General features: G+C 40.5%; 1 protein-coding gene across 6 annotated transcripts in view; it reads right to left on the bottom strand.

Moving 5' to 3' along the window:
* The window catches only part of ARHGAP32 (Rho GTPase activating protein 32), a 143827-nt gene that overhangs the window by 53997 nt on the left and 67319 nt on the right, over nucleotides 1-22511 (bottom strand). For all 6 annotated transcript variants that reach the window (XM_033171638.1, XM_033171635.1, XM_033171637.1 and 3 more), the window contains 5 exons: nucleotides 16002-16139; nucleotides 13780-13872; nucleotides 12012-12134; nucleotides 9037-9114; nucleotides 4919-5000 (listed from right to left, as the gene is read on the bottom strand). In XM_033171638.1, the coding sequence (XP_033027529.1) occupies nucleotides 4919-5000; nucleotides 9037-9114; nucleotides 12012-12134; nucleotides 13780-13872; nucleotides 16002-16139 (514 nt within the window). The remainder of the gene's footprint in view (nucleotides 1-4918; nucleotides 5001-9036; nucleotides 9115-12011; nucleotides 12135-13779; nucleotides 13873-16001; nucleotides 16140-22511) is intronic.

Genomic DNA, 22511 nt, shown 5'->3' with positions numbered 1-22511 from the left:
GAGTGAATCAACAAAATGGATGTATATCCTGGGCTTCTAAACAAAAGAATTAAGTGATGTCATGATGATCATTCCAACAACTTCAAGTGCAACATTTCCACACAAAGAAACACTCGATGCTAAACATTCAAAAAATGTCATTGCATTTATAAACAAGTTCAGCCATCTGCCCACTTGAGTCTTTCCCCCACCAAACCAGATTTAGTGAAACTGAAGCCAACACAGATGCTTTTATTTATTTCTGTTTGTGTATTTCTTTCTTGAGACATTGCCAAATGGAGGGGAGAAACACAATGAAAGTGAAAATTGCCACTTAGTTTGCCACAATTGCCACATGGTTTGAGCAACTGCGAATTGGGAATGGCAGATCAATGAATTTTTGGGATTACAAACCTACACAAAACCTCCCTTTCCTAGTGAAAGTGGTGCATCTGACAGTGGTTGTACGGTTCCAAGAGCTCCTGGATGAAACAAATCAACTTGATTTTGATCTGGCTTCCAGGTGGAGTTCAGGATTAGAACTTCCTTGATCTCCTCTCCCTTCTGGTTGATGGTCTTCATCAAAAGGTGGTGGAGGAAAGTAAGACCCTCTTGATTATCCTACAGCTCATGATTACCCCATACATAGCCCTCTGCATTTCTCTATACCATTAACTACAGCATTCTTCTGGACCAACTGCACACAATGGAAGTGGAATCACTGTGTTAAAGTGTTTCCATTCCTACAGAGGTTACAAAAGTGGTGCTTCAATAGGTTCATATTTTTAATTAATTCATAATCAGTTTGTATTGCAATATTGCTTTATGATGATTTAAACGACTCTTAAAGAGTCCAGTAAAAAAGATTTACTTTAAAATATATTAAGCACACAGAGAATTTAGACATTGTATTTCAGATGTATGTTAGTAACAATTCCTAATCCAGAAATAATATCCTACTGAATTTTATTGCATCTTAGTGCACATTTAACCACCATGATATTGTCCATTTAAACCCTCACATGAACTGTCCAGCATCCAATTTCACTTCAGCGTAATACCCCTAACATTTGAGGGGGAAGTGGCCTCAAGGATTTCACAGGAGCTTCTTTTAGAACTAAAATCATACAGAGGGACAGGCTAAAGAAAACCTATGAGGTGACAGAGGTTTTTCAGGAGCTGACAGTACACAGCACCCTGCAAGAGAGACTACCATGTTTGTTTGTATCGAGTACACTTTGAATTTCCCCACCCTGCTTCCTTTTGTCTATCAGAAATGAAGGCAAGTACATGTCTGCTGGTTTTCAGGAATGAAAATATAAATGTAGGATTATGTAGTGACAGGTGGTCATATTGAGCCAGGAAGGAAACCAGAGTTCTTAGTTCTAGCCCAGTGCCCTGCACCCCCAACCCTTCCCAATGACAACACAACAATAGCAGTCAGCTGAATTAAAATATTTGCTTATGGACTGATTCAACTATTTGCTTCATGGGGGCAGCTTGAAATTGCTGCATATGTCAGCCAGCCCTTCATGTGCAGCTGTTCGTGCCTAGGATTTAACTTTTTAAGCAGTACATGGGGGCATTTGTATGGTAATACCATACAGGGAGCTGAGAACAACCATATAATTACAACAGAAATACCAGGTTATGCCATGATTCCAAGTGGCTGTCAAGTCCAACCATCTTGGGGGAAAAATCTCTGTAAGCAACCTTGGCAAACCAATTTTAATTTATATCAATTAATACTGACTCACAAACACATATATGAACAAACACATAAAAAATACCAAATTCATTACCTTTGGTAGACAAAATGCTACTTTATCAGGTGCAATGAGATATTAGCATTTAACTATGCACTGCAAGGATTAATTTGAATCAATACTTTATTCAAGTACTATCACATCAACATGGAATGTACAAAAAGTTTGGAAAAGGTTGAAGGAATCTCTCCTTTTCTGTACAAGGAACAAGGTGCACCTTGTAACTTTGTTAATATGCTATTATTAGAATCCCTCAACTATACAAAGATAATCAAGGAACATTCTAAAATCAGTCATATTAAAAACACTCCCCAGACAACATACAAGGCAGATGTAGAATGAGATGAGCAACATGCTTGGTGTTAATAAGAACACATGTAGAATGTTCATACAAAGTAGGTAATGTGTGCTACGAAAGACAAAATAAATATGGGAAAGGAATAGAAGAGATCAAGAAAAAAGATGATACCTATCTGCACAAAACTACAAACTGGGCAAGCTGAGAAGGACAGAAACGCCTTCCCCATCTTTATTCCCCACACCACTAGTAATGCATTATACATCATAAAGGAAGACATACTGTTCAGGCAAGCAATGCAAGTTGCATTAAAAGAGCAGTATTTGTATTTCCCTTACCACTTTAGAGCTATACAGATAGAAAGCATGATGGACACTTCCTATAAGGAATAAATAGGAATAAATTTGGCACTGTCAGCAAGATTAACTAGATTTGCAGTCCTGCCTGCAATATTTGGGGGGGGGGGGTTAGAGGGAGAGAGAGAGAAAGAGAGCGCACAGAAGGATAACTGAAAATTCTTTCCAGCAGTTTTATGGCAGGAATAAACTGTGACCTCTGTATCCTCTACAGTTGTTTGTTTTTCATTATTATTATTACTACTACTATTTCCATCTCTTTTTTAAAAAACATATCACATCCATAAAAATGAAGGGCAGCAGCTGGGATCCAGGGTTGCACATGGTGCAGGCACACCTTTCTTTTACTGCACCTTCCCAGGAAATGCTATACATAGCAGGACCAATGCTCTGATGCTCTGCACACTCGTGATTCCCAGCAACTGAAATTTCAAAGTCAGGTACGCCTCTGCTAGTAGTCACTTTCCAGTAGCATCACCCATCAGAGCTAGCAGACACCCCGCCCCATGCCTTCTCAGTGGGGTGGGAGGGAGAAGAACAGTAGCAGGTGGAGGACACTGTCCCTTTACAGCAGGGGTGGGGACCTTGTGACCCTCCAGATGTTGCGGAACAACTGCCATCATCTCTGACCACTGGCTATGCTGTCTGGGGAGGATGAAAACTGAAATCCAACAACATTTGGCGGTCCGCATGGTTTCTATCCCTGTTTCATAGCATGATCACGTTACTTGCACCTAATTTTATTCATACATTTAATTTTCAAAAACAGTATTTCTTTAGGTATCTTAAAAATGAAGGGAAATTTCAGTCACTCAAGCAAAACAGCTCACTTGACAAAAAATGGAATCCGTACTAAAACATAACACAGTGATTACTAAACCAGCATTTATATAGGAAGGGATCTGACCTAATGCTGGGCTTTCATTTTACTGTTAAGATAATTATTAACTTTCAATACTTTTTGAGCAGATCCACACCTTCCATTTAAAGCATATCAAATGCGTATTTAAAGCAGGTGACTCTCCAAAGCATCATTGGAATTGTAGTTTCCCCCTCGCAGAGCCATAATTCTCAGCACCCTTAATAAACTACAATTCCCAGAATTCTTGGGGGGGGGATAATGTGCTTTAAATGTGTATTGAACGTGCTTTAAATGTATGATGTGGGTCTGTCTATAATGGAAGAACATGCAATCCCACATCTATCCAGATAAAATTCAATTAATTTTTGAACTCTAAAACCACTTGGCATGTCAAGATTTCTGCACAACTGTTACCACAATTGCAAAATAAGCCTCAAATATTTCGCACACAAAGTGGAATAATCAATTTCTATAGAAAACATGTAGGAAAGAGGGCCCCAGGAACTGGATCAAAAGATTGAAGGAGGTATACTAAATTTGCCCACCAAGGATTTCTTTCTAAAGCAATGGATAAATTTTATTTGGTTTTGTAATATCTTTGAACAATCTAATCCTTAGGGATACGTCAATACCGTGCATATAAGACAGGCATCATTAAAAGTGAATTATTCCAACTGGTATGCCTAAGGCACCAATCTATTTTCAATTTTTTGTAAAAGACAAAACATTCCAGCTCCAAAGTACTCTGAAAACTATATAAACCTAGAGCAGATACTTTAGAGCAGGGTGCATGGCTTATTATTATACATGGGTTTTTTTTAAAAAAAATTCTTGTTTTCTTGTTTTAATTGATGTTTTAAGATTGGAAATAAATTTTAAATTAGAGGGCATAAATTCACAGAAATAAACAAAGAAACCCCACTATCAATCAGCAAGTAGATGGGATGAAGCAGAGGGTAGAACAGGTGCATCATAGGTTAGTTTGGTTTAAATTGCAAAGCCAAGCATCATTAGAATCTAGGCTGAAGGGATCTTTTTTATATGGCAAGAAATAAGCACTGACAGAAAATATACACGAACAGAAGAAACGCTACAGCACACCACCACACTAACTGTTTAGCAGCAGTTATATGAAATGCAGAAATCTTACAAAACATATACTGATATTAAAATCAAACTACTGAGAAATTAAATCAAAACTGTGAAATAGCAGAAAGGGTACACTGAAATATACAGTGGTACCTCGCAAGACGAATGCCTCGTGCAACGAAAAACTCGCTAGACGAAAGGGTTTTGCGGTTTTTTAGGTGACTCATAAGACGAATTTTTCTATGGTCGTGCTTCGCAAGACGAAAACGTTTTGCGATTCCCCCCCCCCGCACAATGCATTCCTATGGGAAACCGCGCTTCGCAAGGCGAAATTTTCACAATACGAAACGACTCGCGGAACGAATTAATTTCGTCTTGCGAGGCACCACTGTACTTGTATCATGGGATGCATACACTGAAATAGTTTTGAATGGGTGATCAATGAATATGAAAGAACATATCAGTGGAATAAATATTTGAGTGAATGCAGTGAGACACAGTGGAAAGGATTTAACATCAACATTCTGTCATATTATATGTATTTGTTTAAAATATAATACATACATACCTGGTTTTGGCACAGAATTGGTCACAGATTGAGGAACTTTGTCATTAATTAGCTCAACACACTCGCTAGGAAAAAATCCCACCTGTGACAAAGAGAGACATATGGAAATTCATGTCTGCAGCATATTTAAGAATAGAATCACACATAAAGTCATGTTCTAATACACGGGTGTCAAAACACAAGGCCCGCGGGCCGAATCCGGCCCGCCAGACCTCATCATGTGGCCCGTGTAGCCGCCGCCGGCCGCAGGGGCGGAGGGAGGCTCCGCGCCGCCTGGGGTGGCAGCGCGGAGGAGGCACCCCCCTGGGGGCGGGGCGTCGTAACGTTGCGTCGTGATGTCACGACGCAACGTCAGGACTGAGTGCGCACACGCAAAATGTCGCGCGTGCGCACTCCGTCGCTGGGCTCCCGCCACTGCTGTCGCTCTGCTGCCGCTATCAGCAGCGATGCTGTGAGCCCGCCGGATGAAAAGGCGGCTTGGGGGCAGCTGCCGATCACGCGCGGCAGCCCCCCCCCCCCCCCCAAGCCGCATTTTCACTCAGAGGGCTCGCAAAGTCACTGCAGAAGCGGCAGCAGGAGCCCAGCAACGGAGTGCGCACGCGCGACATTATTACAACAAACAGTCATAATTGAATGCAGTGACAATAATTAATGATAATAAAGAGTGGACGCATAGTCCTACAGATACAACCGGCCCTTTGAGGGTGACCAACCTGCTGATGCGGCCCCCGATGAATTTGAGTTTGACACCCCTGTTCTAATAGCTTTGCAGTAAAATGGGCTATCTGCACAACATCACAATATTTAAGCAATTCAGGCGTAATCCAGTAGATTATATTCTTTGTTACAAAATTTAACTGCTTTTTAAATTCATGTTGCTCACCATGCTCCCATTACATGCTTTCTGGATGTACTTATGGTCCAAACACATGCAATTAAGGCTAGTTTGCCAAGTGTAAAGAAAATGGTTTATTCTAACTTTTTTCTTTTCTTTTTATAACTAGGCAAATAGTGTATTTCTTGGGCTAGTCACAAATGCAACTTTTTGCCATCGTAAAAAATAAATAAACCAGATAAAACAACCACAGGTGACCAGGAATTCCATGCAGGTGAGTGAACAGAGTGGAAGAGGGATAATCTGCTCCATTCATCCTTTGCCAGCCAAGTTGTTGTTTCTTTTTCTCGGTGCATTTTGTTAAAAGCTTCAGTTAAAAGCTCTCCATAAAACGTGTGAATGCATTTAAAGGAACAGACTTAGATGAGAGTTTTCCACACAGCTTATTTCAGAATATGGGGCTATAAAGTTAAGACTTTTTTTGTCTAACTAATCTGAGCCAGAGGGTTCAAAATGATTGAAAGAAATCCTTATCTTAGGCCTGTGCACACCCCTGTCATAAACCACTCACCAGGACCTGGAAAATGTATTTATTTTATAGCTCTGGACTCAACTCTTACATTCACAGTTTCCTCATTCTGGATTAGCTGCTTTTTGGCCAGTGTTCTAAACAGCAAAAAACAAACACCTACATGCTTGGCATTTGGTTGCAGCAGCTCTCTATATATGATCGAAACACAACCCATATTGTGAAAAAACACATTTAAGCACAACCATGACACACTAGTGTACTATAATCCTTCTGTACTTAGAATGATAACTGCTTCCTCCTTGAATGTACAAGAGAAAACCGGTCTTGCAAACACTGGGAGTAAAAATGACAAGTGTCTTAATCTCTGACTAGTAATAGCAAAATTAAATAACATCCAGCATGACACTTACTGTCATGGACTGGTTTAGACTATTCCTGGCACTTAATACATTCTGTCTAATTTATATCCGTTACCTTCTTAATTTTGCTTTCTGCCTTGCTCAGTACTATTGCTGTCTATGTACATTCTATTTTAAGGTCTTTCATAACACTTCTAATTTTCCTTCCTGATGGTCCTTGGGGCTGCATGTCACCACTGATCAGTTCTGCTATTTTGCATTTAAAGGCCTTAATCCCTTTCCCTCTATGCAACACACTTTCACACTAAAACACTCAAGGCTAAACTATATTTGTGCATTCCATAGTATTCACTGAGTTTTGTTTTTTTAAAGCACCTTGTTTCTATATGGTATGTGTGAAACAAACAAACAAACTGGACATAGTGATTGTTTAGTACACATGTTACCATTCTAGAAAGAGCACCATACAATTGCTGGCTGGCATGACAGGGCTTATGACTTCTGTCTCTATAGCATGGGTAGGCAAACTAAGGCTCGGGAGCCGGATCCAGCCCAATCGCCTTCTAAATCTGGCCCGCAGACAGTCCAGGAATCAGTGTGTTTTTACATGAGTAGAATGTGTGCTTTTATTTAAAATGCATCTCTGTGTTATTTGTGGGGCATAGAAATTTGTTCAAAATTTAGTCCACCCCCCAAAAAATATAGTCCACCCCCCATAAGGTCTGAGAGATAGTGGACCGGCCCCCTGCTGAAAAAGTTTGCTGACCCCTGCTCTATAGGGTCAAATTTGCCATATAAAGGGGGTTTACACAATAATGAGCATCAGAGGGAAGCAAATCACACCCCTCTCTCACCTCACTTTGCTGTATTCTTCTGATATCACAACTGGGTTCTGCTGGGGGTGGGAGGGCTACTTAAAATCAGCGCACTAGGGAAAGGGAAAGGAGTGGGTTTCACTCCTACCCCCCTGCACTCTTTTGCATAAAGGGCAGACCTCCCACCCAGCCCTGCTTTATATTTGAATGGGGACAAATGCATGCTGAAACAGAGAGGCAGTTGTCCCACAAGTCCAGTCTGGTGCTTATTTTAACAGTAGTTTATTTGCCTCTTCAATAAAGCTAGTCTGACAAAGAAAAGCAAGCAAGCAAACTCAGGCTAAAGAAGAGGGGAAAGGGTAATGGAAAGAAATGGTGGGCAGCATAGGTACCGTATATACTTGAGTATAAGCCTAGTTTTTCAGCACACTTTTTGTGCTTTAAAAGCTGCCCTCGGCTTATACTCAAGTCAACCATTCCTTAAGAAGTGTACAAGAACGGTGGTTCTTTACTCTCCCCAGGCAGCTTGTTCCATTCCTGAACTGCTCACATAAATGCAAACTTTAGACCCCAGAAGGCAGAAAGCCTATCAGTTAAAGAAGTATTAAAACCCCACAGGTGCTCACTTTCCCTGGCTCCTGCTTAAACAGGACAGGATCCCAGCCTTCTCTGTATAACACAAGGGAACATTGTGCTGTGAGTTAAACCACAGAGCCCTAGGGCTTGCTGATCAGAAGAATGGCGGTTCGAAACCCTGCGACGGGGTGAGCTCCACAGCAGCAAAGGAGGAAGAGGAAGGAGCAGCCCAAAGGGCTGCTTTGGGCTGCTCGTTCCTCCTCTACCACAGTGGCAAAGGTGAACCGGCTTATACTTGAGTCAATAAGCTTTCCCACATTTTTGTAGGGAAATTAGGTGCCTCGGCTTATATTTGGGTCGACTTATACTCGAGTATATACGGTAGTTTCCCCAGCCTCATTTCCATTCCCACACAGCAACAGAAACAAGGAGTCAGTTTCTTCGATTCTGCCATACAACTGCAAAGAATGCGGGGATTTTAAGTGCAGCTCTTCCCAAAGTAGTAGCTGCAGAAAATGTACCTGTCTATACATTCTCATTTCTGCAAAACTGTTAATGTCAAAGGAGTCCACTCCTATGAGCAATCTTTTGACATCTCTGCTCAATCCAGTTCAAATGACAGCCTCAACTCATACCCAAGAATTGAGTCGAAATTCTTCTCCAGGCTCTGCAGAGGCAGGGTGCCATGCCATTTCCAATCCTCTTTGAATGTATGACACTTCTCTTCTCTACGGCCAGTCAGTTTTAGAAAAAAAGGGGGGGCATCATGGTACCTATTTATACTAAGGATACTTTGAGGGGCCATCTCGTCTCATATCTAGCTTTGTAGTGTCCATATTTTTCTCAGGATTCCAAGGAACGTTTTCAAGACTTTATAGTGTTTCTCAGATTCAGGAAAAAGTGCATTATAATTGCATGAGATAACAGTCTATTATTATCAATAATAATTTGACAAAATGCATCCAATAGCTTCTGAAATATTAACTAACAGCTGAGTGTACCTGAAATCCATGCTTTCCCCTCCACCAAGTGGTCAATTCTTTTGGAGGCATGTCGATGACTGACACAATGTCTCCCACCTAGAAATGGACAGCATAATTACTATTTTTTTACTTTATTTTGAAAAACATTTTGTTAATAAAAGTACAGTTTCTATAGGACTATTTTTTTTTAAATCACCATTAGGAACATATAGCACCAGTCTCTGCCTATCTATGGCATCACCATTAACAAAATATGAGCTAATGCATCATCAATGCCATAAAATGCACATTTTAACATATTTGCAAGGGTGATGTATTTAGTAGCAGTTAAAAGGCCCAAAGCTGTTCTGATTAAAATGCAAATTGAGGAGGAATACACCTCAGAATTATGAACAAATCTGAGAAGAAAATTTGAACAAATGAACTGTTAAAAAAATGAACAATTGGTACTCACTTATGTATTATATCCTCTGCCCAGCACCAGTGCTGCCCCCCACCCTCCATGGGGTTCAGTGTGATATGCTCCTCCAAGTTAAAGTTAACAACGCAATAAAGAAATGTGATGTTACATCAGCAGGATGGGAAGATGACAGAAGGCATTCAAAAATTCCTTTGAGATTACTTGTCTAACATAAAACATTTAAAGTAGTTTGCACATGTCACTGAGTGCTTGCAAATGACACCAGCAAGATTTCATCTATGCATGTGGGGTTCTTATTATTTGCCCTTTGAGCCTTTCAGACACACTGCACTCATCTTTTCAAGCTTATCTCTGCCACCAGGAAGTCTGCATTTTTGTTTTTAAAAAAATGAAAGCCAAGCATTTCAGCATTTAATAGGAATCTGTGGGCCACCCAAAGTGCTTTAGAGGGGTTTGTACCAAGTGGTGCAGCCATAAAACCACCAGCATATTTGCAATGCAAAGCAGGGTTCGGTATGGTTTCAAATTGGATTGAGGGCCATGTGTTGAGATTCCTGCATTGCAGGGGTTGATCTAGATGACCTTCAGGGTCCCTTCTAACTCTACAATTCTATGATTCCGATTCTATAAGCTATATTTTAAAGGTAAAGGTAAAGGACCCCTGACAGTTAAGTCCAGTCGCGAACGACTCTGGGGTTGCAGCGCTCATCTCGCTTTACTGGCTGAGGGAAGCTGGAGTTTGTCCGCAGTCAGTTTTTCCGGGTCATGTGGCCAGCATTACTAAGCTGCTTCTGGCAAAACCAGAGCAGCACATGGAAACACAGTTTACCTTCCCGCCAGGGCATTTATCTACTTGCACTTTGACGTGCTTTCAAACTGCTAGGTTGGCAGGAGCTGGGACCGAACAACAGGAGCTCACCCCATCGTGGGGATTCGAACCACTGACCTTCTGATCGGCAAGCCCAAGGCTCGGTGGTTTACACCACAGCACCACCCGCATCCCTAAGTTATGTTTTGTCCTCAAAGAAATTTGATATTTATCAGAGTTGCACAGACAATATTTTACTGTATGATATGTTTACTCATATAATCTGTCTCTCACAAAGGAAGATGCTATGATTACCATAGATATGGCAACAGAAGCCTAGGATAGGGGGCATTATCCAAACTTTTAACAAGAATCCGTTGTTTTGATTTCCTATCAGTTGACAAGCACTCTACGGCTCAGTTTAGCTTCCTATGCAATGAAACAGGTGAGTGAACAGGAGAGGCATGGCAGGAACTGGGGTTGGTGAAGATGTTGGCACCAGTAATGTATTCGCTGTTGTGAATGGATTCAAGGAAGACTGCAGAATCACAGACCTCTCTTCCTAGCCCTTCTCTGTCACTGAGACTATAGCCAAGAGATCACGAGTGAGATCATATGCCCTCTCCCTTGCACATGTTCACATGTCAACCCTCCAGAACTTAACTCCAATTAAGAATTACATCAACTGCAACATTAATTGTCAATTATGGATTAATGATAACCAGGGTTACTGCTTACCCATTATCTGAACTCTGGATTCATTGTTTTAATAGTTAGCCTGCAAATCCTGGTTCATGGAAACCTTGGCACCCTTACTGTTGATGCAACACCAGGTTTCAGAGTGGCGGCAGGTAAACTCGCATCAGGGAGAGAGCATGCAATTCTTCTGCGCATAGCTTAACTCTAAGCCATATTTAACATATCCATTAGCATTACATTTGCACTAGTTTCAATTTGAGAGAGGCTGATAAATGAAAACTGATATTAATGGCAGAACATTTAACGTTCCTTTGAATTGTACCAAGATAGGTTACTATTGTGATGATGGCATCAGCAATTAAACTGTTAATTTCTAATAGTGTGCATATATTGTAACTGGGAAAGTAATATCCAATTTATTATGCATTTCCCCAGATACTACAAATGGAAAGGCAATGTTTTTGAAACATCCAATGAACAGCTGATAGCCGCACAGGCAAGCAAGCAATCAGAACATACACAGAGCACCCAATGGGCATTAGCTAAAAAGGATCAAGTTTTCAAAAGCAGTCAGGGGAAGATTTTCATTCAAATACTCAGCCCAGCTGCCAGTGTGAGGCTTGTGTCCAGGGTTTAAAAGAAGCTCTAAACTGAGCACAATAAGCTTCTTTGGAAGGAAGAGGGTGAAAATGGGTCACTTATTTTCATGCCTAAACACAGGGAAAGTACTTATACAAATCTGTTCTCAATGTCCATTTTCTTAGCAGACATATTGTTTAATGAGCATGGGACACAGAAACCCACAGAGGAAACATTTTTCTGGTTATGTTATATATGCAAAGATAATTGCTGCAGGACTCCTCAGTATTGAATTTTTAGAATGTTGGCTAGAGGATGTGCAAAAATATTATTATTGAATACATGACTGGTTTAATATGTTCACTCTTACTTCCAGAAAACATTTAACATGCCCAAAAATCCTTATTAAATAACTGCACAAGCAGTCCTAGGCTAAGTTCTTCCTACTACATTTGATAAGGAATACATAGCCGTTCAATTGCTTACCTCAAAGGACAGTTCATCTGCTGCCTGAGCAATGTATCTTTTAATAACATGTGCAGCCGCAATAGCAGGGACATTAATGGACGATTCCTCGTGGACTAGAAGGTGATTCCCCTTGTTATCAATCTGTAAGAAAATACACCATAGACTGTGAAGCAGCAGAGAACATGTGGCTTTGTGGACTGGTTCTGTCACTGTGTGCATGGAGGGAGGTGGGGTTAATGTTGGTTGACAGACACAACAGAGCTTTAAAGAGTTCCTTGTAAAAAGAAGTACATTAGAGGCAATATAAGCATGGAGAAGGAATGAGAGCAAATATAAAAATTTTCTAAAGGACAGGTTTCCTTTTCACCTATTAAGCAGGAAATGGAATTGTGCGTCATTGTTTTATTGCAGCATATTACTGTATAACCAGGCCTCCACTTTGCTAGGCTCTGATAACCAGTTTCAACTCCCTGTTCATATTCCTTATACAGTGGTACCTTGGTTTATGAACTTAACCTGTTCCAGAAGACCATTCTTAAACCGAAACTGTTCTTAAACCGAGGCACACTTTCCCTAATGAGCCTCCCTCCACCAGTGCCCTTCCATCGTTTGGATTCCATTCTTAGACCGAGGTAAAGTTCGCAAACCAGGACACTACTTCCGGTTTTGCGGAGTTCATAAACCGAATCTTTCGTAAACAGGACGGTTCTTAAACCAAGGTACCACTGTATTCATTTGCCACACTGTAACAGCTAACACTGATATATCACAGTGCCATTTGGTGGAAACGTTCAAGGCACAACCAGTATTTCAAAAATGAATACAGTCGTACCTCATGTTGCATTCGCTGTGAGATGCAAAGGGCGCGGGTTACGAACGCGCCGAACCCGGCAGTACTGGAACAGGTTACTTCCGGGTTTGGCGGTTTGTGCATGCACAGACGTGTCAAATGACGCCACGCACATGCGCAGACACGGCACTCGGAATGCAGACTGCTCAGGATGCAAACGGGGCTCCGGAACAGATCCCGTTCACATCTAGAGGTACCACTGTACTAGCTTGATGCTTGCATCTGTTTTCTAAAATGGAAAATACAATACATTATGATAACTCCCTTGAATACTGAGACATTGGAATGGAAGTTAAATCACCCCATTTTCTAAAGGATAGGCCTCCTCATCTAACAATAAAAATATTGAACTTGTGCACCTTTTCCTTTTACCACAACATGCTTTAACATCTGTATAACCCTTCTTGACAACAAAGGCAGTTTAATAACAGGCCAGCAGATTTTATGGTAGTATGGAAAGGCTATTCATAAGAACTTGTATTAATGGCTTCTTCTGTATTACCCAAATCCATTTTTTTAAAAAGTCAGTGTATCACACTTCATATATTATAAAACAATTCAATGGTGGGGGCTTAATCCTTCTAGAACAGGCATAGGCAAACTCCGGCCCTCCAGATGTTTGGGACTACAATCCCCATCATCCCTAGCTAACAGGACCAGTGGTCAGGGATTATGGGAATTGTAGTCCCAAACATCTGGAGGGCCGGAGTTTGCCTATGCCTGTTACAAAATATCTTCTTCTTTGATTTTAATCTTACATGGCCCACTGCAACTATACTAGAATAGAGGAAATTGCTATAAGCAGCAATTTCTAGCTTTGTAACATTTTATACTTGTGCTCCATTTACAATTTGCAAGGTTGTAATACAAGGCATCTGACAAGCTAGCAAAAACTCAGGCACGTTATGCAACACAATGTCATATACCCTACAGTACCTCCATCCAGGTGAGGGCAGGACCGCAGTTTATCTTGTTTCCAGCAATGGATGAGAGTCGTGACAGGTAAGCCATCAGCATCTGGGTGACAAGCTGCAGAGAGTGAGGAAGGAACAGTATAATGACTTCAAGATGAGCCAGCCGAAGCCAACAATTTGCTGGAGAAAGCATAAAAATATTTCCCTGCCTCCTAGGATTCTGTGAACCAGGGAACGAGAGACATAAATAATAATTGCTATGCCATATAACCTGAAAATGTTACCACATGAGAGACTTCTTCTCACTAGATACCTTAGATACCTTCCATTTGCCATGAATTTCATCTGCCAAAAAAAGAAGAGTACCGTATTTTTCACTCCATGGGGCGCACCGGACCATAGGGCGCACCTCATTTTTAGAGGAGGAAACAAGATTTAATTCCCCCCCCCCTGGTTTTCCTCCTCTAAAAGCCCTGTTTTTTTGAGGATTAGCTAAAAGTTTTGCAGCTTTTTTGCAAAGGGAAAAGCCCTGGTTTTTTTGAGGATCAGCTAAAAGTTTTGCAACTTTTTTGGCAAAGGGGGGAAAGCAAAGCTCCTTTTGCAAAGGGGGAAAAGCAAAGAGGAAAAGCCCTGTTATGGGGTTCAACTCACATTTCTGCAGCTTCTAAAGGAAAGGGAGCCTTTTCTACAGTTTCCAGACAGATAATCTAATCAGCCAGTCACATGTCGCTAGGGAAACAAACAACCTCCCTCTGCAGCACATTCAACAAAGGAGGCCTGGGCAAGGGGGTGGGGCTGAAAGGGAGCCGGGACTCTTATCTCTCTCCCGATCTCCTGCTGATCAGCTGCTGAGCCGGGTCCTTTCAACACCCCCTTTTCTCTTTGTAAAATAAAAAGCATGATCCTCTTTTGGCCCCTGGGAAATTCGGCTCCAGGGACCACCATTAGCTCCATAAGACGCACAGATATTTCCCCTTACTTTTTAGGAGGAAGAAGTGCGTCTTATGGAGCGAAAAATACGGTATAACTCCAGTCCAAGAAATGCCTTCCCGTTGGCACATCAAGTGTGGCTCAGTGGGGGTTCCTGCAAGGGATTATGTGGGTTGATTTGCTTTTCGTTTTACGTGCATACCTAAGAATTGCTGAGCAAACCATGAGGCTCCTGTTTTTTCATAACTGGAACGCCCTTTGTAACATCAGATAACTTAAGTAATTTGAACATATTTTTTCTGAATTGTCGCAAGGAGTAATAAAATACTATCTCTTAAATGGCCTTAAGAAAAAAGAGAACTTTCTGATAATAAGGGTTGTTTGACATTGGAGTAGACTCCCACAAGAGGTGGTAGACTGTCCTTCCTTGGAGTTTTTAAGCAGAGGTTGGATCGTCATGTGTCATGGATGCATTGGTTGAGATTCCTGCATAGCAGGGAGCTGGACTAGATGACCCTCAGTGTTCCTATGATTCTATACTGAATTCCCGTATTTTCACCCCCTATTTTGGGGGACTCAGATTTAAGAAAATGGGGGGAGATGGCCCCATATATAAGATGTCACCTAATTTTTGACATTATTTTTTAGGGGGGGGGGAACCTATTCTTATACACAGAAAAAATACAATAATTATTCTGAAAAATATGCTAACAAAGCCATACAGTTGTGAAGTTGCACTTGGAGAGGCAACACTTTTTATTCCCCTTATACTTGGCATATCTTAAGAATATAAGAACATACATTTTTATTGAAAGAGATTGCGTACATGGTTTAATTGTTTTAAAAAACTGACTTTCATAAACCAATTTCAAAACAGTTTGTACATGATAAACCAAAGCATCACGTATCTTTAAGAAAAAGTGAGGATATTTCCCATGCCCAACAGTTATGTTTTCCTGTAAAAGATTACACTCCTCTTTCTGTTCATTTCTTATAGTAAATGTTTTAGAGAAATATTGAACATTGAAAATGAAGTAAACTCTAATAGGCACCGCAACCCTTTCTGCTGAAAAAGCATGACTGTAGATTTTAATAATTTGCCTACCTCTTACCTGAGCTTTCTTCTTGTTTGAAAGCAATGAACTGCTCCCATAGTTACAACTAAGAGCTTCCCCATATAGTTTAGATAACAATATTTTTTCATGTTAAAAGGCAATTAAGAATAATAATAGATAATAAAATGGCATAATAAAAGGGCAACCTGCTCCTGCCTGCCCACAGCTTCCTTAACTAGTGACAACCATAATATTTTACCTCTGGGCTGTCCTTCAAAGCATCGGAGCGGGGTAGCTCTGAGAGCTGGGAGAAGCGTCGGTCATAAATACACAGGTGAAGATGCTTATCAAGCACTCTGAAATCTTCATAGCTGCGCTTCACAATCCAGCTCTTGCCCTGTGGAAGAAGGAAAAGAGCACTCAGGTGTTGTCTTTGCTTCCAATTCCCTTTAGCAAGAAATGGCACTTCCAAAATAAACCTAAGGCAAATGCCTCTGCCGTGCTGTCAACTCTCCTAAGCAAATGAGAGTTTAATCCCAGGAGGTTTTCTTTTTCCTTTCAACTTTGAGCCTATGTGAAAACTGCCGAATGCCCTAATACAAAATTAACTTGGTATATTCCTAGTGTTACTTCACACATTTCTGAATTCACACACAGAGAAACCACTGTTCCATCTGGCCTCATAATGCCAGTTCCAAAGAATGGAATCTCCCCAAAGTTGCAGGTAGGCGTCTTGGACCTTATCTCCAAGATAAGGCCCTCTTTTAGAAGGTGCTCTGCTGTTGACTGTGCCATATTAAAAAATTATTTCAACCTCTTGAAAGCATATAAATCCAAATATATTCTGTAAAACACAAGACTATGGCTTTGATCTGGCATTTGTTTCCAGGAGAATGTGGAACCAAAATCAAGTAGAGCTTGAAAAGGATGAAATGAAATCATTATTGAATCTTGAACCAGAATCTACCAGTTTGCATGCCTTTAAGAGCAAATGAAACATATGACAGCAAATAGAACATTCCTAATTATTATATGAAATTATGAAATTTGCTTTTTCTGAGGCTCATTTTTATTATCTTAAAGTCAGATATCAGAAAGCAATTTGATACATACGTCCAGGACACAAATCAACATTCATATTTGAATATCAGCTCGAATCCTGCATTTGTTTTCAAACAGGTACAAGCACACTGTGATATCTTCTTTGACTACTGAGACATTGGAATGAAAGTTGGTGCTCAATCCCAATATCATCAAAGGAAGCAACAAAAGTGAAAAAAGACAATGCAGTAAATATCTTCCTTGAAGATTATGGCATCAGAACCAGAGGAACTGTGCAAGTTTAGAACAGCATTCTGTAATTCAAATGTCAACTTGTTAATAGCATACATTTACAAGTGGTCCAAGTTTCCCTTGAAGATTACAGCATCACAATGAAAGGTTCAACACTATGAATTTCCAGTTCTAGGCAGTTCAATTTCTACATCCTTTTGAGAGGGGGGCTGTAATAGGATATCTGAAGCAAGACCTCTCAAACACTAATTTTTCTACACCAATTACTCTTTATTCAAGTATTTATATATAAGTATCTGATGTATACTGATGCATAAAATACCAATAAACCATTCATTCAACCAGAGAGCATATAAAAACTTTCCAAAAGGTATTGGTTGTGTAACATTAAGACTCAAACAACACAACAGTACACAACAGTAGTAAAATAGTTGTGTGTGCATGGCTTAAATCAGGTTGGTTTTCTCCCCACAACTCAGTCTCACTAAGTACTTCTTGCAAACTATATCCATGTATTAGATAAGTATCTGACCACTGTGTTTGCCCAGGGAAATTATTTTATGAAGCTGAAGAGGAACAAGAGCATATAAACAAGTAACAAGAATAATAAAGAGTTTTCAGCATCCAGCTGCAGTGTTCTACTGTTTTCCTTGATTAAATCTGTATCTGAATGGCAGGCTGAAAAATATACAGCCTAAGTCTCGTGCTATTTGAAAAGGGATTTGCTTCTTCTCTCAACACTTTATTAGATTCCCATCTCTCTTTACAGCTTGTAATTTAAACAATTCACTCTCCATCACATCACATCCCATGTAAAATATATGATAAGAGCAAAAGGTCACAGAAAAGAAGGAGAAATAAGAGGAGATTCTGGGACTAAATGTTAGAAAATTGAGTGCAATAACCTAGCATAAATCTGTAAGAGGCAACAATATTTTAGCATCCCTAACACTAAGTGGTGAAATATTTAACAGCCAACCAATGAAAAGTATGAAGCAAATGAATATGCAGCTCTTTGAAGATACCGGTAACTATTGAACCAGCTAACAACATAAATTAATGCTCTTAGCCTATCTCCATGAATGGATTATGTGCCAAATGTGTCAGTGGTATAATAGCACCTTTCACCTAGATATCCTACAATTTCTCATAACACATCAATGCCAACAACTTTATTTGACTACTGGAATGACTCAGTTTCAGGGTGGCAAACCAGCCAACACAAGGTCACTGAAAAAAGATGCAGTGGCAGAGCTGCAACTGGCCTGCTGGATATGCAGATGTCACATTCCTGGCTAGTAGGTGCACTGCACTGTGCATGTGTGGCCATAAAGCCCTGAGATGTTGGCATTAAGCAGTAAATCTTTCACCTTCCTTGTAAGTGAATAACTGTTTTTGCAATGGCATGGCCTGACTCAGGTGAATTTACTGCAGAAAGGGCAGGGAGGGATTCTGCTCAGAGATTCCCAGTCTATGAAGTAATCTTCCAGCAAAATATAAGGCAGAGACCTTGCTAAGCACATCTTTGAAGACCTCTTAGATGTATTTGGTTCTATAGCAGCAAGATATTCTGTGCAAAGAGAATTTGTAACCAAAACCCCACCAATGTTGTGGCTGATCCCTTTTTTGGAACCTACCTCCAACTATTACTACTACTACTACTACTACTACTACTACTACTATTTACTAGTGCAAACATCCTAGCCAAACAAGTTATAAATATGCAGAAGTAATTTTGACTACTGCAAAACATTCCCAGCCACAAACCTGATCTCATACCTGTTTAACATAGATCCTGTATGTATGCCTAGATTTCCTTCAACCACTGAATACCATGTGCCTACTCCAGGTGTAATCACCTAATTTAATAATGGAACTGTAAAGTACCGTAAGTCAGTGTCTAAAAGGTCACTAGTCGAACCACGTGCACCAAATCAAAATCTGCTGCAGCCAAACTTATTTATCTAAATGCCAGCCAGAGAAGGTCCAATCAGTTTAATGTGCATGATGAAAAGAAGAAAATTCAGTAAAAGTATTCAATGGGCTTTCACAGGCTTGAGGAAGTCTTATCAATTTAATGTACTGCAATATTTTAAAATGTTTTCTCTATTCTTTCTAGCACCACACAGCCTTCTATTTATTACCAAATTATTAAAATATGTTTTGTTCATCCCTGGAACTAGGCTTTTGCAGGTTTGTCTATTTAGGCTCTCACGTTAAAAATGGCAGATTTCTGCATTCAGCAGCTCAAGCCAGACTTATTTTATTTAGCTTCAAATGAGTTTATTTTTGCCAGTTTTTATTGAACAGCAAACATCCCAGCAGACATGCAGCCACTCCAAGTCCCAAGAACATTCCCATTAAGCTGCTACACAGCTATTCAGTCAGCTATGCTCCTGTCTACTCTCTTAGCTGTATGCCAGCAATAAGGGTAAGAGGCGAATCCCTATTATTCTAGAAACTAACACAGCTTCCCTGTGCCGATTTGGACAGATGAGTTCACACCCATGAAGTGGGCAAAAACAAGAAAAATAGTAATTGCACTAATTCTCTTTCCTCTTTAAAATTCATTTTCTTTACACACATGGACTACGGTTTCCAAAACACAGTTTCTAGTTTTAGAAAAACAGCTATTTCAGTAGCTAACACAGTGCTTGTTTTCTATTGTGAGTAATCATTTCAGTAACTCCACAGCAAGGATGACTCTGAATTGAATCTATAGTTCTAAGAGAGCCCCGTGGAGTGTAAGACTCCGTAGTCATAGTTGATAGCAGCAGCTGTGGAAAATGTGAATTCCATATTAGTTTACATAGAAAAGAGATTAAAGGGGGGAAGCCACCAGGTCAATATTATAATACCATATTACCAAATCTATTTTGCAACCCCAATTGGAATACCAAGTACAGTTCTGCTTCCCTTACCCTGTAAGGGCATTGTGATACTAGCCATTCTATTTGCAGTCCCTTTCTTAATTTGCCTTTTTCATTGCAGCCATACACATGCCCAGCCATAAACCATGGCTTTACATGTATGAGCCAATTGCACCATTTACTCTAGGCTCACAAACAGAAGAAAAAACATGGTCCTTTGCTTAGCATTTAGTTTAAAACAGAGATTCATGACTTGTTTTGCTCCCAAAAAAAATGGAAAAGGAAAAGAAACCAGGAGAGAATGTGGTTAACTTGTACTAAATTGACACTTTAAGGTAAAGGTAAAGGGAACCCTGTTAGGTCCAGTCGTGAATAACTCTGGGGTTGCGGCGCTCATCTCACTTTACTGGCAGAGGGAGCCAGCGGCAGCTTCCGGGTCATGTGGCCAGCATGACTAAGCTGCTTACCATCCCGCCGGAGCAGTACCTATTTATCTACTTGCACTTTGATGTGCTTTCGAACTGCTAGGTTGGCAGGAGCTGGGACCAAGCAACGGGAGCTCACCCCGTCGCGGGGATTTGAACTGCCGACCTTCTGATCAGCAAGTCCTAGGCTTTGCGGTTTAGACCACAGCGCCACCCATGTCCCTAATTTACACTTTAGTGCAGCATAAAAACACCTAATTGGGTCACTTAAATAACAAGGTGCTTTAGAGTGTTCAAAGTACTTCATGGACAGGGTTATCCACATTGCAGAGGACAGCCATAGCTTGTTTAAGGCCACCTACACAGTGCATAGCAGAGGTAGCTGTACAGCTCAGCTGTAGCCAGTATTTTAACATTTGGCTCTAGCTGAGGAGCCAATGTATTTTCAAGTTGTGGCTGAATGCAGCCTTGCTCCATAAAGGAGGCCTACATGGACAATCAGAAATCCTGCCAAGCTAAGTCATTCACTGCAGCCCTAATTGATAGCTTGTCCTCTTAAGATTTCAAACGTGATTTCCAATTTCTCTTCGTATTTAAATGGAATACATTTGGATATAAGCTACTTGGTTTAATTCAAACTTCTCTCTAGACACACAATGAACTGGAATTAACTGCAATCCATCTGAACCTATCAATTACAGGGAAGCATGCTCATATTCTACATTTAACTGCACCATTGCTTCTTTCTCCAATGCCCTTCAAGGTCCTACGGTGTCTTCATTTCTAATACTTTAACTTAATTTTACTGATGGGTGTGATGATAATGACAAGCAACAAACAAGTTGCCGTCTTCAAGTCGCTAATGAATACACTGCAAGGTAATATAAATCTTATGACTGTATCCATCCAAGTAAGGTTGAGACTAGCAGATCAGCCAAAGGTGATAAAACAAAATGATACAAGAGCTATTTGACAGAAGTTAATACTTGCATTTTGATACACCAGCATATATGGAAGTAAGAATTAATCAAATTCTGTTTCAGAAAACCTTTCAGGACAAACTAAGGAGAAAGTGTGCATGACACCACACATTCTTGTAAGTTATTGAAATGTATGTTCTTTCTAAATAAATGGAATAAATATCAAAAAAATCAAACATGGAGAGAATTATTCTTTGTAGAAATATGTTCCTCAAGCCTTTTTAAAATAATATTTTCTTTCTTCTGAAAACAAGAGGGATATTATAGTAGCATATTAAAAACTTGCTACAAAATGTCAAGATGATCTCCTGCAGCATAGTCAAGTGCCATATCTAATTATAATAACATGTCATTTATAGGGCAACAGTGGTCATGGGAGGTAGGACCATTACCCCCTTTTCCCTCCCCACCCCCTTTTCCTTTCATGTCATGTCTTTCAGATTGTGAGCCTGTGGGCAAGTCTTGATTTAATTTATTGTACTTAAACTGCTCTAGAAGCCTTTTCAGTGGAAATCAGGGTACAACGCTCTGTGTGTGCATGTGTGTGGCCATGCTAAAGCCACCATATATTTAAATAGTCACAATGAAATTGGGTGGTGTTTGTCTTTAGAGTGATGCACTTTCGTAGTAAGGTAAAGGTAAAAGTACCCCTGACCATTAGGTCCAGTCACAGCCGACTCTGGGGTTGGCGCTCATCTTGCTCTATAGGCCGAGAGAGCCGGCGCTTGTCTGCAGACAGCTTCCGGGTCATGTGGCCAGCATGACTAAGCCACTTCTGGCGAACCAGAGCAGCACACAGAAACGCCATTTACCTTCCCGCAGGAGCGGTACCTATTTATCTACTTGCACTTGATGTGCTTTCAAACTGCTAGGTGGGCAGGAGCTGGGACCGAACAAAGGGAGCTCACCCCATTGTGAGGATTCAAACCGCCAACCTTCTGATCGGCAAGCCCTAGGCTCTGTGGTTTGGACTCAGTGCCACCCGTGTCCCTCCTGCACTTTGGTAGTACAGCAGTGTAAAAACTTTTTAACACACAATGGCTGAATCCAGATAAGTGTGCTAAATTTCACTGCAGTCAAACCAACCTACTCGGGATCCAACCCAATACTGCCATGTTTCTGCCTTTTGCACTGCTATCCATCCATACAGGGACTGTACCAGGGAAGAGATCAGAAATAGGCTTCTGGTTTATATGCTCTC

The sequence above is a fragment of the Lacerta agilis genome, chromosome 15, assembly GCF_009819535.1.
Source record: "Lacerta agilis isolate rLacAgi1 chromosome 15, rLacAgi1.pri, whole genome shotgun sequence".
In the NCBI taxonomy this organism is placed as follows: domain Eukaryota; kingdom Metazoa; phylum Chordata; class Lepidosauria; order Squamata; family Lacertidae; genus Lacerta; species Lacerta agilis.
The sequence above is the reverse complement of the archived record's forward strand: the minus strand, read 5'-3'. Positions and strand labels throughout refer to the sequence as shown.